At 47.5% G+C, this 15,294-nt stretch overlaps 2 protein-coding genes across 4 annotated transcripts; both read right to left on the bottom strand.

The window, feature by feature from the left end:
* Positions 1-918: 918 nt before the first annotated feature.
* On the bottom strand, positions 919-6,307 carry LOC146510638 (uncharacterized). Of its 2 annotated transcripts, none has more exons than XM_085175062.1 (4): positions 2,492-6,307; positions 1,637-1,845; positions 1,418-1,532; positions 919-1,206 (listed from the first exon to the last, which is right to left on the bottom strand). In XM_085175062.1, exons 1-4 carry the CDS (start codon positions 3,149-3,151, stop codon positions 1,030-1,032), a joined length of 1,161 nt encoding a protein of 386 aa, XP_085031188.1. In that variant the 5' UTR covers positions 3,152-6,307; the 3' UTR covers positions 919-1,029. The 2 variants fall into 2 exon arrangements, with proteins under 2 accessions (XP_085031188.1, XP_085031189.1); XM_085175063.1 differs by having other exon boundaries at positions 1,093-1,206; positions 1,304-1,532.
* Positions 6,308-6,435: 128 nt separating this feature from the next.
* Positions 6,436-15,060, bottom strand: LOC146510637 (uncharacterized). Of its 2 annotated transcripts, none has more exons than XM_085175035.1 (7): positions 14,947-15,060; positions 13,909-14,448; positions 12,535-12,743; positions 11,746-11,860; positions 8,477-8,663; positions 8,112-8,219; positions 6,436-7,971 (listed from the first exon to the last, which is right to left on the bottom strand). In XM_085175035.1, the coding sequence occupies exons 2-7, from the start codon at positions 14,374-14,376 to the stop codon at positions 7,511-7,513; spliced, it is 1,548 nt and encodes a 515-aa protein (XP_085031161.1). In that variant the 5' UTR covers positions 14,377-14,448; positions 14,947-15,060; the 3' UTR covers positions 6,436-7,510. The 2 variants fall into 2 exon arrangements, with proteins under 2 accessions (XP_085031161.1, XP_085031160.1); XM_085175034.1 differs by having other exon boundaries at positions 13,909-14,433; positions 14,947-15,043.
* Between the last annotated feature and the right edge of the window lie 234 nt (positions 15,061-15,294).

Genomic DNA, 15,294 nt, shown 5'->3' with positions numbered 1-15,294 from the left:
GTTCTTCCATTTGTGCAACATCTCTAAAATTAGAAATATCCTGTCTCAGAGTGACGCTGAAAAACTAGTTCATGCATTTATTACTTCCAGGCTGGACGACTGTAATTCATTATTATCAGGAAGTCCTAAAAACTCACTGAAAAGCCTTCAGTTAATCCAAAATGCTGCAGCAAGAGTCCTGACAGGGACTAGAAAGAGAGAGCATATTTCTCCTGTTTTGGCTTCCTGTTAAATCCAGAATTCAAAATCCTGCTCCTCACATACAAGGTCTTAGATAATCAGGCCCCATCTTATCTTAATGACCTTGTAGTACCATATCACCCTATTAGAGCACTTCGCTCTCGCTCTGCAGGCCTACTTGTTGTTCCTAGAGTATTTAAAAGTAGAATGGGAGGCAGAGCCTTCAGTTTTCAGGCCCCTCTTCTGTGGAACCAGCTTCCAGTTTGGATTCAGGAGACAGACACTATCTCTACTTTCAAGATTCAAACTTTCCTTTTTGCTAAAGCATATAGTTAGGGCTGGACCAGGTGACCCTGAATCCTCCCTTAGTTATGCTGCAATAGATGTAGGCTGCCGGGGATTCCCATGATGCATTGAGTTTTTCCTTTCCAGTCACCTTTCTCACTCACTGTGTGTTAACAGACCTCTCTGTGTTGAATCATATCTGTTATTAACCTCTGTCTCTCTTCCACAGCATGTCTTTATCCTGTCTTCCTTCTCTCACCCCAACCAATCACAGCAGATGGCCCCGCCCCTCCCTGAGCCTGGTTCTGTCTCCAGGTGTGATAGAAGTTGAGCCCATCATCTTCTACTGATCCAGTTTGGGGCTGCTGGGGGTGGAGCTTATGCCACCCCGAGTTCATTTATTTCTTTATTTCTTCATTTTTTTCACATTCGTAGTAGACACAAGCTCAGAGATACCTTTTACTTTTACTAGAGTATTTTTAATTCACGTATCAGAAAACAAAGACTGCAGTTCTCCTAGTGTCCACTGGAGGCAGCTGTCAGGAGAAATGTGGATTCATTGCCTCAGGTAGGCCGGAGTGGGGGCTCCTTCTCCAGCCAGGAGTGTCTGGGCCACAGGCGTCTAAGGAGGGAGTGGGCTCTGCAGAAGTGATCAAAGTGTGTTCGGGGTATGATTGTCCTGTTGTCCCTCCAGCAGAACCTCAGGTTTCCTCTCAGCTGATCAGGATCAAACCTCAGCACCTGGAACAGAAAAGAACCATGAAACTGAAGCTCAGTCACAAACTGTCAGTGATGATGATGTGATGAGTGATGATCCAGCACTCTGAGCTCTTCGTACTTCACACCGCGGTTCATTCAAAGCCTTTCAGCGCTCACGCTGTGGTGAATGCGGTCTGGGGCGGGCTGGAGGAGCCGGCTGGCTGATAGTGAGGAGGAGGAGCAGCGAAGGTACCTGTCTGTCCACGTGCAGGGCGACGGCGACGTGATCCCACACATAAAACTCTGGGTGCCTCATCGGACCCCGAGCGTCCATCTGGTTCTCGTCAGGTCGTCGGATCAACTCGTAGCTGAGAGGACGGGCAGAGACACAGAGGTCAGAGGGCGCTTTGAGTCTCTCACTGGAGGTCATTTCCACATTTACCTGTGTGATTCTTACCTGTGTGATTCTTACCTGTGTGTCTTACACATGGCCTCCGGTCTCCAGATGAAGCGTCCGTCTCTATAAGTGCAGACGGCGTCCGGGTCATCATCAGGGAGCAAAGGAAACCTTGAGAAGAGCTCCTGATTGGCCGGGATGTGGACCAGCACAGAGTACTGCACTTCCTGTTTGTACAGCGAGGTCTTGAACACCCTCATGATGGGCGGAGCTCCGGAGCAAAACTGGGGACGATAACAGAAGTTTCAGTTTTACTTCCAGAGAAACAAAGAGTGACGCGGCACGGCGAGTTTCGGTCGACGCGCGCTTTGAGTCACGACAGCAGCTCGCTGTAAACGAAGGATGGAAGTGCCCTGTTGTTCAGTGCTGTCAGGAATCTTGTGACTTCACTTTATTTGAGTTTTAACTGAGAAAGAATCTTTTCACAATCTGTAGGTTTTGTCTGCGAGCATATTTGAACCATCATCAGCTGAGTGGTCTGTTCCAGTCTGATGTTTGTGTTTCCACCTGAAAGATTTACCGAGTCCAGCTGAACGAAAAAAGCACGTTCTTCAGTTTGTGACTAAGAATAATATTTATAGTCTTCAGTGTTTTAACATTATGGAGAAATATAAATACACATCATTCAGAAACAGTTTTTTTTACAGGTCTACTTGCAGATATTTGAATACTAGATCCTGTTTCATGTTTCTGGTCAGACGGACCAGTGAAACTGTTTCTGTTGTTAAGTGTTTTAGATATTCATGTTCAAACTCTGCCTCTGAAAAGTGTTTGATATGACGTTCACAGACGTCTCTGACTCTTTTATGGTGCTCACAGGCGCTGATGTCAGCTCTGTGAATGTAAACAGTCATTTAAACGTAGCATTACCTGCTCGCTGTAGGCGCTCAGCACCTCCTCCAGAGGAAACCTGAAGCGGTACGAGCCCAGTCTCGACCTCCTCTTGAAGGCTGGAGAGGAGGCGAACTTCCACAGGAAGCTCTCCTGCTCTGCAGCCTGCTCCTCCATCCGGTCTGGGTAGTTCTCCTCCAGGAGCCTCGTCTCAGCCGCTTGCATCTCCTCGGGTCCCACAGCCAGACTCCACCACACCAGCGAGAGATGGCGAGGATCCGAGGAGCCTCCACGAGGATCCTTGAAGCCTCTGTCCTTCCAGATCCCACAGAGCCCCCGTCGCTCTGTGTCGTGTTTCAGGTGAGACACGCAGAGCTCGGGTCGGGGGTATTCAGGGACGTCTTCTTTGTAGAGGTACTGGTTCTTCAAACCCTGACGCTCAGCTGTACTTCTTAAATCATTCAGCCGCACATGCTGACCCTCTATGAAATGTTCGGGACAGTTTCGTCTGTTTGTCTGCGTCTGCATGATCGGGAGGGTGAGCTGAAGAGAAGTGGTCTCTGATATCTGACAGGACACACTTTTATTCAGACCCCACCCAGTCACACACACACACACACACACACACACACACACACACACACACACACACACACACACACACACACACACACACACAGCGTTCTGGTTTTGGTTCATTGACGGCACGTCTCGCCTGAAGTTTCAGTTTGATTCGTCTTCAGATGTTTGAGGTTTGTTTGAATCCTGCTTCATCACCAACGACCTGCTGTCACGGTTTTGTTCAGTGAACCTAACCGACCTTACATTTCCAGAAAAGGCTTGTCTGGTGTATTTCCTCTGAGCTGTAGGAAACGATGTGATGTAATGAGACAGGAAGTGCTGGTGCCAAACTGTTTTTTTTTTTTTGCCTGAGTGTAACAGGGTCATAAATCACATTGTTATAATTACCCAAAATGTGTCCTAAACCCCCAAACCGTTCCTTTTATACCTGACTTTTAGGACCTCCAAGCCTGTAGTTATGTTCATTATCAGTTAGAGCCCCTCCTCATTCTTTTCTTCTTCTTCTTTGGTGCAACCCTATAAATACAGTGTACCGCTTTTGCCTCTCCCCTTTTCTACAATTCCCCTGTGGGAGAGGTGGATGTCATTTCTTTCCCAACACTGTAAAACGCTCATATAATGCATATTTAGCCACCTGGATGTTTATGATTGCGATTTTAGTTCAATTATTGTCATTATTAAGCCTGTTTTTGTTAGATGTTATAAGTGTGTAGTATGTGTGTATCATAAATGGGTTTTAGGCGCCATAAATGCTAGCATGAATATATACTCCTTGCTAGCTTGGAAGTTGTGGTGGGTTGAGCTAACCCTCTTCCCCACTGTTTGTATTTGGTCGTAGGAGCTGGAGTGGGCAAATTATTTACTTGGAGGCCTTTCTTTCTTTTACCTTTTTTATCAGGTATGTCGGATTTCATGTTGTTGTTTTTGTTTTATCTTATGTCAAATATGTTACGTGTAAATGCATACTTTATGTTCAATGTAAAAATAAATGCCAGCCCTTTTCTACAATTCCCCTGTGGGAGAGGAGCTGGAGTGGGCAAATTATTTACTTGGAGGCCTTTCTTTCTTTTACCTTTGTTATCAGACACAACGCAGAATCACACCGGTTACACTTGTCCCATTTGGTTCTTTAGCCGTCAGAATTGTTGTCTGAAGACCAACAAGGATACCCAATGGATTTATTTTGCCAAATGGATCATCATGGCATTGCCGTATTGGTCCATTTGATCGACCTTTGTTTTTATTATTTCTTTTCTTTTCTTTTCAGTTGTTACAGACGGGACAGACATGAGTGAGGGATAGGAAAGGGAGAAAGAAAGAGGAAGGAAAAGAAAAACAGAAGGGGAGAGGGACAGTGAGAAAGGAAACTTAAAAAGAGAAAGAATAGAAAACAAGCAAAAAAAACCAGAGCAACAGACTAAACACAACACCATCGCATTAATCTAGCTAAGTGTAAACAGCAGTAAATACTAAATATTGAATGTTGTTGTGCAGCACGCAGGACAGACAGCGCACAATGTGCTTTGAAGTAGCAGCCAAGAAAGGTGTGATTTAAGTCTACGAACAGTGAACACCTGTGTGCACACCTGTGTGGATTGGCGCGCTTGTATTCAAATGGTTTCACCATGTAATGGTCTGCAAGAGGATGTAGAGAGCCATAGCCCCGCCCCCAGGGCATGAAGCAGGCATGGAGGAGATCCAGGCCCCAGACATCCAGAGGCCCCAGAGTGCAAGAGCCCAAGGAGGACCACCGGAGGGGCATCCGTGCCACCTTCATGGGAAGGGCTGAGGATCCCCAGACGAGGGGTCACCCAGTAGCCACCGGGCAGAAGCTAGAGGGGGCTGCACCGGCGTGCCCGCCGGCTCCGCCGGCAGCCAGCTGTGCCAGAGTGAACCGAGCCGCAGGCACAGAGGCCGGAGGCCCGAGGGCCCCCCGCGCCCCGGAAGAGGCCTGACCGAGCAACAGGTGCCAGGCCCCGCCAAGTAGCCACCGGGAGTGAGCTGGTACATACCTGAGCGCCCAGCCCCGGACACCAAGAACCACCAATGCACCGACCCCTGAGGGCATCAGTCACCGGCAGGGAGTGTGGTGAGGGGAGATAGGCCTCCACACTTTGGAGGGCCTGGGAGTTCCCAGAGAGGTGGAGTCTAAGACGCGACCTGACTTCCTGAGCTCGTGGACAGAAGTTCTTTGACGTCCAATGAAAGTCCTTCCTAAGGGGTCTCAGATCCGACCCTGAACTCCTGTGGCTCCTCCCACAGTTTTACCGCTATTTCGACATTGATATGCCGAGGTCACCAGACAGAAGCGCCCTGGATTCATGGTGATGATCACATCTACAGCCGATGTTACTGCACCATTATTTGTTTGTTTCTAACTGTTGTTGTTAGGCTTCAAACCTCGTAATGGCCACGCCTGGCCTTCTACTACTGTTTCTATATAAAAACATTTAATTCACATTACATTTTAACATAATTTAATAATATCAACATTTAGCAGTAAATCAGAAATAAGAAACAGATATGTGTCAAGTATTTTGCAGGATTTAACATTTTCACCCCTGAAGTCAGCAAAATAACATTCATCTGTAGTGTAAGCTGTCAGATCACTGGTGTCAGCTGGTGTCCACCTGTATTTAGTTTGGAGGAATCAGTGAGTAAGTGAAACTAACTTCTGTCTGATGACACTGAGGCAAGCTGTTGAAAATATGCTGAACTTTCTGTCAATATGCACTGCTGTTAGCTGCTGTTAGCCTCTTTTAGCCTCTATTAGCTGCTGTTAGCTTCTGTTAGCCTCTATTGCTGCTATTAGCCTCTATTAGCTGCTATTAGCCTCTATTCGCTGCTGTTAGCCGCTGTTAGCCTCTATTAGCTGCTATTAGCCTCTATTAGCTGCTGTTAGCCTCTATTCGCTGCTGTTAGCCTCTATTCGCTGCTGTTAGCCTCTATTAGCTGCTGTTAGCCTTTATTCGCTGCTGTTAGCTTCTGTTAGCCTCAGTTACTGAAACTGTCTCTGAAGTGGATCTAACTATGTTTGATGTGAGGATGGAATAAAACTGTTTATCTGAGGCAAAGTGTGATTTTTAGGACACTCGAGCCAAACATTAGCTGTTGTTGTTTAGCTGGCTCTTTGCTAGCTCTCCGAGGTCATTCAGGGCTCATTAATAACAGCAGTTTGAGCTCCTTTAGGTGAAGTAACTTCATTTCCCGTCAGGTTTTATTTTCCACTGATATCCCTCGCTTGCTCTAAAACTACGTCTTCTTATTTATAGTCTGACTGCAAAAGCTGACTGTGAGAAATTATTTCAACATATTCTGTTATGGGGTGACCAGGTCTCACAGCAGGAGGTGAAAATGATTGTTAAGCTCTAATTTAACGTAATTAAAGTTTACTGTCTGAAAACAATATGAAAAATATTTTATTTGGCAGATCCACAAAGACAAAGACACTCCTGATAACAATGAAACAGGAGACATCAAAGGAAAAGAAACTTTAAAGGTTAAAACAGTTCATTTAAATACTGCTCATTAATAATCAGAATAAAACCTGACCGCAGAAACATCATTAACATCGTTATTAAATCAGTTACAGGAGACATCAGAGATGATGTGCTTTTCCATTTCCTCAGTTTCATCTTTACACAGGTGCTGGCAGCTGATTGGCTTAAATGGTCACCACTGACAGGCTGTCGGTGCTGCATTGGGTCAGGTGAGAACTGGGCCCATAGGTGTGTCTGTGGGAGGGGCTACACAGAGAAAATCACTGCTGATTGGCAGATGCAGCACTCTGTGTCCACCGTGGAAAGGATCCTCCTGTTAGTAACGCTATGCAGCGGCGGGTCCTCACCAGCAGGTGGAGACGCGGTGATGCTGGAGTCCTCATGGACACAGTTTTCCAAACTTCAGAAGGTTCATTTGTTCTGTCACTCACACATTCCCCTCATGTGACCAACATCTCTAAAATTAGAAATATCCTGTCTCAGAGTGACGCTGAAAAACTAGTTCATGCATTTATTACTTCCAGGCTGGACGACTGTAATTCATTATTATCAGGAAGTCCTAAAAACTCCCTGAAAAGCCTTCAGTTAATCCAAAATGCTGCAGCAAGAGAGCAGATTTCTCCTGTTTCGACTTCCTGTCATTTCAAACCCTCACAGACACACGTGTGTCTTGAATGATCTCCGTGAGATCGGCACTGTTGGGATTTTTTAAAAGGCTTTTGGATCGTTGCACAAAATAAATATTCACAGTTTAAACATTCACAGTCGGCTACAAACAAACTGCATTTTCAAACCTGCTGACCTCAGGATGGGGGGGGACTTCCCATGATGCATCATGGAAGCTAAACTGGGAGGTGACCTCCTCACTAAGGCCAGCAGGTGTCGCTGTACTGGGTGTTCTGGTGCATTTATCGTGCGCCACACTCCATCACCTGAGGGTAAACAGTGTAAACAACATTACAACATCACCCAGCACTCAGACGGTGTTCCTGATGGAGTAGACCTCCCCTCTAGCCATGACCATCCTCGCCACGGCCTGCACCAGATCGTAGACCTGCTGACCGTCCCAGTGGTCCGGGTTGTTGTTGAGGACGTGGTACCTGTAGCCCACTTTGAAAAGCAGCTCAGGTCCCAGCGCCCGGAGCTGTCTCTCGATGTCTGGAGCCGCCGGGTTAGCGTAGGTGCAGAGGAGCCTGGTGTACCTCCACACGTCCATCCCAAAGAGCTCCTCCACCTGCCTCATGGCGGCCTGATCCTCCACGCTGGGGGACCCCACCCTGAGGACCAGCAGGACGGCGTGGGGCCTCAGCATGTTGACACATGTGGAGATGTCCCTCTTCACGGCATCGTCTGATGTTTCCGAGAGACCGGGAGTCTCGGCTACGGTCACCTGGTGGCCGAACACCCACTCGCTCTGCCAGCAGCACGATGACGTCCCTGAGGAGAGGATTCCACCAGTTTACTTTGAACATGCTCCCAGTTTGAGCCGTTTGACCTCCTACACTAAGCTAATGTTAGCCGTGTAGGGGAGCCAAAGAGGCTGGGGCTAAATCCGTCCACAGACGGGTTAGACTTACCTGAGGATGGACCGCCTGGACTGAAGGCAAGCCTTCCTAGGATGGCGTTCCCAGTGGAGCTCTTCCCCACTCCAGGCCTCCCAACAAGCACCAGTCTGAGGTCGGACACTGAGATGGAGAAAGTCTGCTGTTAAAACGAGATTTAAAGGATCATTTTAAGCTCCGTGTTTCCTGTTTCTGTGGGTCTGAGAGGAAACGACAGACGCTTTAAAGTCGTCATCGATATTCTTCATGATGTCACACAGCCCCTCCCTCACGCTTTAAAGGAAGAGTGCAAAGTACCGAGGACGGCACGACTTGGACTTCTACAGAAACTCAAAGATCGCTGTACCTCACACTGGGAGGGGTCACATCACATGTGATACCTGTGTAACGCTGCAGGAGCGAGCGCTCCTCCTCCAGGGGGAGGCGCCAGCCCGGCCACAGACATTTAACCAAGTTTGTAGCGTCTTCTAAATCATCGAACTCGTCCTCGTCGTTTCTGGCCGTTACTTCGTCCGGCCAACAGAAGCTGAGGTTCTGTCTCAGGCGCTCAGCGTCAAACGTCAGCACCTGAAGGATCAACAGGATGTTTTTAAAGGAAACCTGCAAACGTCTGAACTCTGACGGTTCACCTGTGTTACGTTCAGGGACAGTCGGAAACGTTAAGGCTGAGAGAACACGTGTGAACCTACATGATCACAACAAATAATCATGTTCGAGGTCCTGGGGTCCGTTCTTCGTACCTCGCTTACTACATCCAAGATCAAATCATCGCGCCATCTTTGAGCTCGCTATTCCGGTTCTCCGAACACACCTGTTGTTGACGATTAGTACAGCTGGATGAAGTAATGTGAGATCACTGGGTGGCTTAAAAGGGGCTACGCATCGATAGTAGAAACATTGATCGGCAACCCTTTGATTGGTCGGCGAAAATGTCGAAGGACCGCGCTCAGTATTTTTCGGCAGCAGAGCAAGAACTCTTGATTGAGGGATTTCAGGAGTTTCAGAGTTTAATTAAAACGCAAGGGAACACTGCAAAGGCTGCAAAAGCAAGGAGAGAGGGCTGGCAGGAAGTTGCCAAAGTTGCCACTAGAACATGGGAACAAGTAAAAGTGAAATATAAGAATGGTAATATTTATCACTTATATTGCTTTTAGTCTCTTGAAAAGAGACCCTGAAATAATCTGTTTGTTTGTTTATAACAGCAACCAAGAAAAGGGCAGAGCAAAAAAAGACAGGTGGTGGTCCTGCACCCCCTCGTCACACCCCGGCAGAGGAGCTGGCCCTAGGGTTGAATGCTCTCCTCATCAATCTTGCACCTTCTGCAATGGGTTGCTCGCGTACAAACGGACAGGACATGGCTGCGACAGACTTCCCAAATCCACCTTCGCTTTTATAGCTGTGGTCTCTCATCTTGATTACACGAAGTAATTTACTATTACTACTCTAAAATATGAATTACATCTGAAATAATCAAATACATGAAATAGAATGATTTATAGTACATTTCCCTTTTTTTAGGAAATGACCTGTATGTATCTGTATGAAATCAATAAAAGAATCAAATACTGCATTATCTTTAGTTACATTGATAATGTTTATTTATGGAAAAACAGTGGAAAAATATCGCTGTTGCTTTCGTATAAATGAAGCGGACATACCTGAGTGGCCGCGATCTAATCCTGTTTACATAAAGTAAGCCTGCTCCCAAGCAGGTTTACGCTTACGGATCTGTTGCTATGACAGCAAGTCCCGGATGAGCTTCGGAGAACCGAACGATCCAAGATCACGCGAAATCGTCAACAATCAAATCCAGCTAACTTACTTAGCGAGGTACGAAGAACAGACCCCTGCAGTCAAACATAAACCAGCTTCTCAAGCATGCCAACAGCTGCAGTTCCTCTGTCGCCCAGCAGAGGCAGCAGTGAGTTTCCATAGATGAGGAGTATTCAACTAAAATTTGAGGAGGTCCAGCTGGAGAAAATCTTCTCAAGCAGAGGTCCGGGACATCATAATAATAACTTGCGTTATGAATTAGAGAAAATAAATAAAATGTCTAAATTGTGCTTCATTTCAGAAAAAAGCAGCAGGTGGAGTTTTTTCTTTCCCTTTCACGTCTCGACTTAACAGTTTTGATACGTTTTCAACAGCTAACATCGAAACATCTTAACAATTTTACAGTTTCTCTCTCTTCCCCTTATATCCACTTTCTGTTGTTCAGTGAGAGAACTGAGCTTCAGTTTGCCAGGATTGTAAATCTGGGCTGGTGTCAGACCCGTTCTCGTACACATGTGTAGCTGCTCATTGGTGAGCCTGGAACGATATTTAGTTTTTATTATGTTCATTGTGGAGAAAGCTGCCTCACAGCTGCATGTGGAGCTGAACATGGTCATGATGTGCTACTTTCCTCAGATGTGGGAAAGCTGTCTCAGAGACCATTTGGAGCCAGAAAGGCAGGTTCAGTCCTCCCAAACTGCTCTTTCAGGGCATCTGCTTGGAGATCAACCAGCTGCATTTGAAGAGGCCCAGCGTTTGCCCTCTGACATCAGTGATGGGTCTTTACATGATGAGCTGCTGTCCAAAGCTGAAGCTATCAAAACGTTTGCTGAAGTTTTCAATCAGCTTATCAACAAAGTCAACATCTCTCTGTCCCTTCACTGTTGGGGAGTGTTCAGTCTCCTTGCATGTCTTCTTTGAACTCTTCAGGTTTCCTCTGAAAGCAGCGGACAGCTGTCATCACATCACAGACTGAATCGTCTTTGCCCTGCAGCCTTCAGTTCATTCAGGTGTGAAGTCATAGCAACCAAAAAAGGTCACAAATCCATGTTTTTCCATCATTAAAAAAGAGAAAAGTTTGGTGCTTCCTGACTTTCCAGCTCTTTGTCTCACAGTGGCGTTCGCTGGATGATCGTGTCTGCGTCGGTCTTCTATTTTCCGTGTTTACTTTTCTCGCTTTTGAAAGCGCCATACTTGTTGTACCTCTTGTGACTCCCTGCATCGTTATTCGCCTCTCACCGTCTCTTTCCTCGGTGTCTGCGATCACCTTGAATGCACAGATTTGATTGGCTAAGTAGCGTCACATGGGTGGCTTAGCTCGCACACAATTGGTTTGTCTGTTCCCTGGTCGATTAATGCGAGGTAACGTTACCGTTGAAAATTGAATCACCTCGTCAAAAGCATTTTAATATTTTGTTAAGTATAGGTCTGCCATAGATGTCAAAACTACAGCAGAAACAACACCTGTTTAAATTGTATTAAGGCTTATTAGGGGCGTGGCCTCTTTGACAGGTGGATGGTGACACAGTCTTCACAGACTGTTGGACTAAAGTGTTGTTTTTTCAGCTGTCTCGAACAAAGACTATTGGATCATCCATCCATGGAGGGAAAATGAAAATATGAAGAGAAACAAAGGATTTGGGTTCATATCCTGCAGCAGCGGCGCTCCCACAGCTCTGACTCACGACCGTCTGCCTGCATGTTGCAGAGAATCACCTGCTGCAGCATGAAGCTTTCATACACCCTGTGGATGCAGACAGCAGGCTACGAGATCTTCTCATAATATGAAATATATATTTTAAAAAACGAAGACAAACATGTTGCTTGTCTAACACAACATGCTTCAGGTGTGTAAAGAGTGATGAGGAGCAGATACCCGTCTGTGCTGCACGTGCAGGGCGACGGCGACGTTGTCCCAAACATAAAACACTCGTCCAATCAGCTGCTGAGCATCCAGGTGGTTCCCATCAGGTCTGTGGATCAGCTCATAACTGTGGGAACAACACACACACAGACGCACACACAGACGCACACACACACACACACACACAGACACACACACACACACACACACACACACACACAGACGCACACACACACAGACGCACACACACACACACACACAGACACAAACTGAGTTGTGTTGCACCATGAAGATCATTGCACTGATTTCAGCAGACGTCCCTGTGAACACCTCCACAGTGGGTTTGTGCGTTTTGTGCACAGTCGCAGTTTCACAGGATCACGGTGCAGCTTGCAGGCCACATGCTTCTTTCAACCTTACATACAGGACATTTGCACAATGAGTGAAACCAGCAGCCTCGTATGAACAAAGGGCTGAGAGGTCAGAGGTCAGCTCCTTGATTGCCCATTGTGCTGTTAGCGAGCCAGTGCTGCTGGTTTCAGTCATCATGTCCTGTTTATAAGGTTGAAACCTGCAGTCAGCTGATGATGACGCGTTTCTCCCACTGAAGACGTCCAGATGAACAGAATCAACCTTTTGGGATCTACTTACCTGTGTGATTCTAACCTGTGTGATTCTTACCTGTGTGATTCTTACCTGTGTGATTCTTACCTGTGTGATTCTAACCTGTGTGATTCTAACCTGTGTGATTCTAACCTGTGTGATTCTAACCTGTGTGATTCTTACCTGTGTGATTCTTACCTGTGTGTCTTACACATGGCCTCCGGTCTCCAGATGAAGCGTCCGTCTCTATAAGCGCAGACGGCGTCCGGGTCATCACGAGGGAGCAAAGGAAACCTTGAGAAGAGCTCCTGATTGGCCGGGCTGTGGACCAGCACAGAGTACTGCACTTCCTGTTTGTACAGCGAGGTCTTGAACACCCTCATGATGGGCGGAGCTCCGGAGCAAAACTGGAGATGATAGAAGCAGAAGACACACCTGTTACACACCTGGTGTCATCACGAGCACAGCTCCTTTTCACGGGGTGGACGATCATACAGCAGACGAGAGCTGGGTGCACGTTTGCTGAGGGTTGAGAGCTTCAGCTTTCACCGCTGTGGCCAAACAGCTCAGTCTGTGTCGTCTGTTAATAACCCTGAGACAGGAGGGTGCGTGTGGACATGAAGGGGAGCAGGTGATGATGAGGTCGTTTACCTGAGCTCTGAGTTCTTTCAAGGTTCAACGATCTCACCAGCGGCACATCTTAACATTAACATCACAGCCACAGCACAGAAAACCCCCTGGTGGATCTAAACCCTCCTTAAATAGGTGCAGACCACACCTCCAGAAAGTTTGAGTCCTAAATAGTCCACCTACAAATCAACATGTACAGTGAAATGCAGCAGTTAACACACGCCACACAAACCTGACTACAAAGCTAACGCCAGTTAAATAAGACACAAACTGACTAAATCAATTCAAACTAAAGATTCAGATTGTCCCCCCCCCTCAGCTCTCATCCAATGGTTTATCCCACTGACGTGGATAATTAGGGAATTCCCTCATCATGTGCACTCCAGGAATCTAGCCTTCAGGAAGTTGACCTCAAAAGACAGAAGTGGACTTCAAAATAAAAGCACCCAGCACCCTCACATTAGGCCTTGTCACGTGAAAGCACATTTCAGCAGCACTCATTAAAGACTCTGAGTGCATGCATACTTCTCATCCTGAGTGGATCAGAGATGATTTCAGATTGGTTCGTTGATGTCATTAAAGACGTCGTCTGCTGCACAGTCGCCTCCCTGTAAAAAAGCAGCCTGACCTCCACGACATGATGGAAGCAGCTGCGTTCCTCAGTTTATTGTCTTTGTTGTGCTTTGAATGTTTCTCACATGTTTGTGTGTCATAAACTTGAGCATCTTTGTCGTTATTCTGACTCGTTTTTCATATTTGACTGGAATGATTTGGTGCCACAAAACAAAACTGACGTAGTTTCAGTTCTTAGACACAGTGTTGTGTCTTCCTGTGGTTCCATTAACTTGAACCATGCTGAGGCTGTTTTAGTGTTTCCTCTTAATCACACTCAGTCGTTCTGCTGTCCTCTCTCACTGAACCCGTGTGCTGACAGAGGAGTACCTGCTGGCTGTAGGCGCTCAGCACCTCCTGCAGGGGGAAGGTGAAGCGGTACGAGCCCAGCCTGGACTTCTCGCTGAAGGCCGGAGAGGAGGCGAACCTCCACAGGAAGCTCCGCTGCCTCGCGGCCTGCTCCTCCGTCCGGTTTGGGTAGGTCTCCTCTAGCAGCCTCGTCTCGGCCTCCTGGATCTCCTCGCGTCCCACAGCCAGACTCCACCACACCAGGACCTGACAGTGAGGATCCCCGAAGCCGTCGTCCACCCTGATGCAACACAAGCCGCGTCGCTCCGTGTCGTGTTTGACACGGCTCACGTGGAACTCGGGTCGGGGGTACGGAGGGATGTCTTCACTGACGATGTACTGGTTCTCCAACCCACACCTTTGAACTTCCTGTTTCAGATGATTCAGCCTGGAGTGCTGACAGTACAGGAAGTGCTCTAAACGCCCTCTCCTGTTGCTCTGTGTCTGCATGATCGCAGGTCCATCCGGGCCTCTGTGGTGGAGCTGCTCCTGCTCACGTCTGTCTCGCTGCTCCTACGAACGCTGCGAAGCACAAAAAGTCATCATCAGCGTCAAACTGAGGATCAGACGAGTCGGAGAAGCTCGGCTGAGTCAAACATCAGCAGCTGGACTGACGCTCGCTCCTCTGTGGTGGTTTGGAGCTCTGCTAAGTCATTTCCTGCCTGGTCGCAGTGTCTCCTACTCTCAGTGATCTCGCTGCTAACAGATGCTTCTGTGTGTTTGTGCGCACAATGTTCTCACTTCCTGTCTCGTTGACGTCTCCGTGTCCCTGCAGTGACTCTGTCTCTTTGCTTTTATCATCGTTGTTCGCTCTTTTCCATCACGCTGAGTCTCTGTGTGTTGCTGGTGTTGTGTGTTTGCTCTTTCTGTCCTCTCACACACTTTTGTGTCTCTGTTTATTCTCAGTTACTCTTTGTGTTGCTGTGTTCAGTGTTTGTTGTTTGTCAGTCAGTTACAGTGAATCTGTGATTGTTAAGGACACACAGTTTCTGTCATAAACACAGTTTCTGTATGAGTTACCTCCATGACGCGCAGCAGCAGCCCCGCCCCTTCAGTCCTCCGGTAGGTGACGTGTTGGTGCCACAGCCGGCATGAGTCACGGTGGACGAGTTTTCCTGCTGTTTCCACGGAGTCAGCCCTGAGTCCGGCTCGGTTTAAAATCCTCTCAGCGGCTCCCGGACACACCGCACATGCGCAGTAAACTTCCTGCAGCTGTCACAGCTGGAGTGTGACAGCTCGGTCCGGCTGTCACCTGAAGACTCCACGGTGCCGTGTCAGCTGCGCCTGTGGGCGTGGCCGGCTGAACTCTGTAAACAGGTAGATAACAGCTGATGGAGGAAACATGCTGTCACGTGACTATTCACCCCG

Source organism: Neolamprologus multifasciatus, chromosome 10 (assembly GCF_963576455.1).
Source record: "Neolamprologus multifasciatus chromosome 10, fNeoMul1.2, whole genome shotgun sequence".
Lineage (NCBI taxonomy): Eukaryota > Metazoa > Chordata > Actinopteri > Cichliformes > Cichlidae > Neolamprologus > Neolamprologus multifasciatus.
The sequence above is the reverse complement of the archived record's forward strand: the minus strand, read 5'-3'. Positions and strand labels throughout refer to the sequence as shown.

Excerpts from the sequence above, each read along its gene's own strand:
- LOC146510637 (XM_085175034.1), bottom strand. Across the intron at positions 8,220-8,476 it reads GCTCCTGCAGCGTTACACAG|TGTCCGACCTCAGACTGGTG; the intron begins GTATCACATGTG and ends TCTCCATCTCAG. Across the intron at positions 7,972-8,111 it reads TCCAGGCGGTCCATCCTCAG|GGACGTCATCGTGCTGCTGG; the intron begins GTAAGTCTAACC and ends TCCTCTCCTCAG.
- LOC146510638 (XM_085175062.1), bottom strand. The coding sequence starts at position 3,151 with ATGAACCAAAACCAGAACGCTGTGTGTGTGTGTGTGTGTGTGTGTGTG. Across the intron at positions 1,846-2,491 it reads TGAGCGCCTACAGCGAGCAG|TTTTGCTCCGGAGCTCCGCC; the intron begins GTAATGCTACGT and ends TATCGTCCCCAG. Across the intron at positions 1,207-1,417 it reads CCCTGCACGTGGACAGACAG|GTGCTGAGGTTTGATCCTGA; the intron begins GTACCTTCGCTG and ends TTTCTGTTCCAG.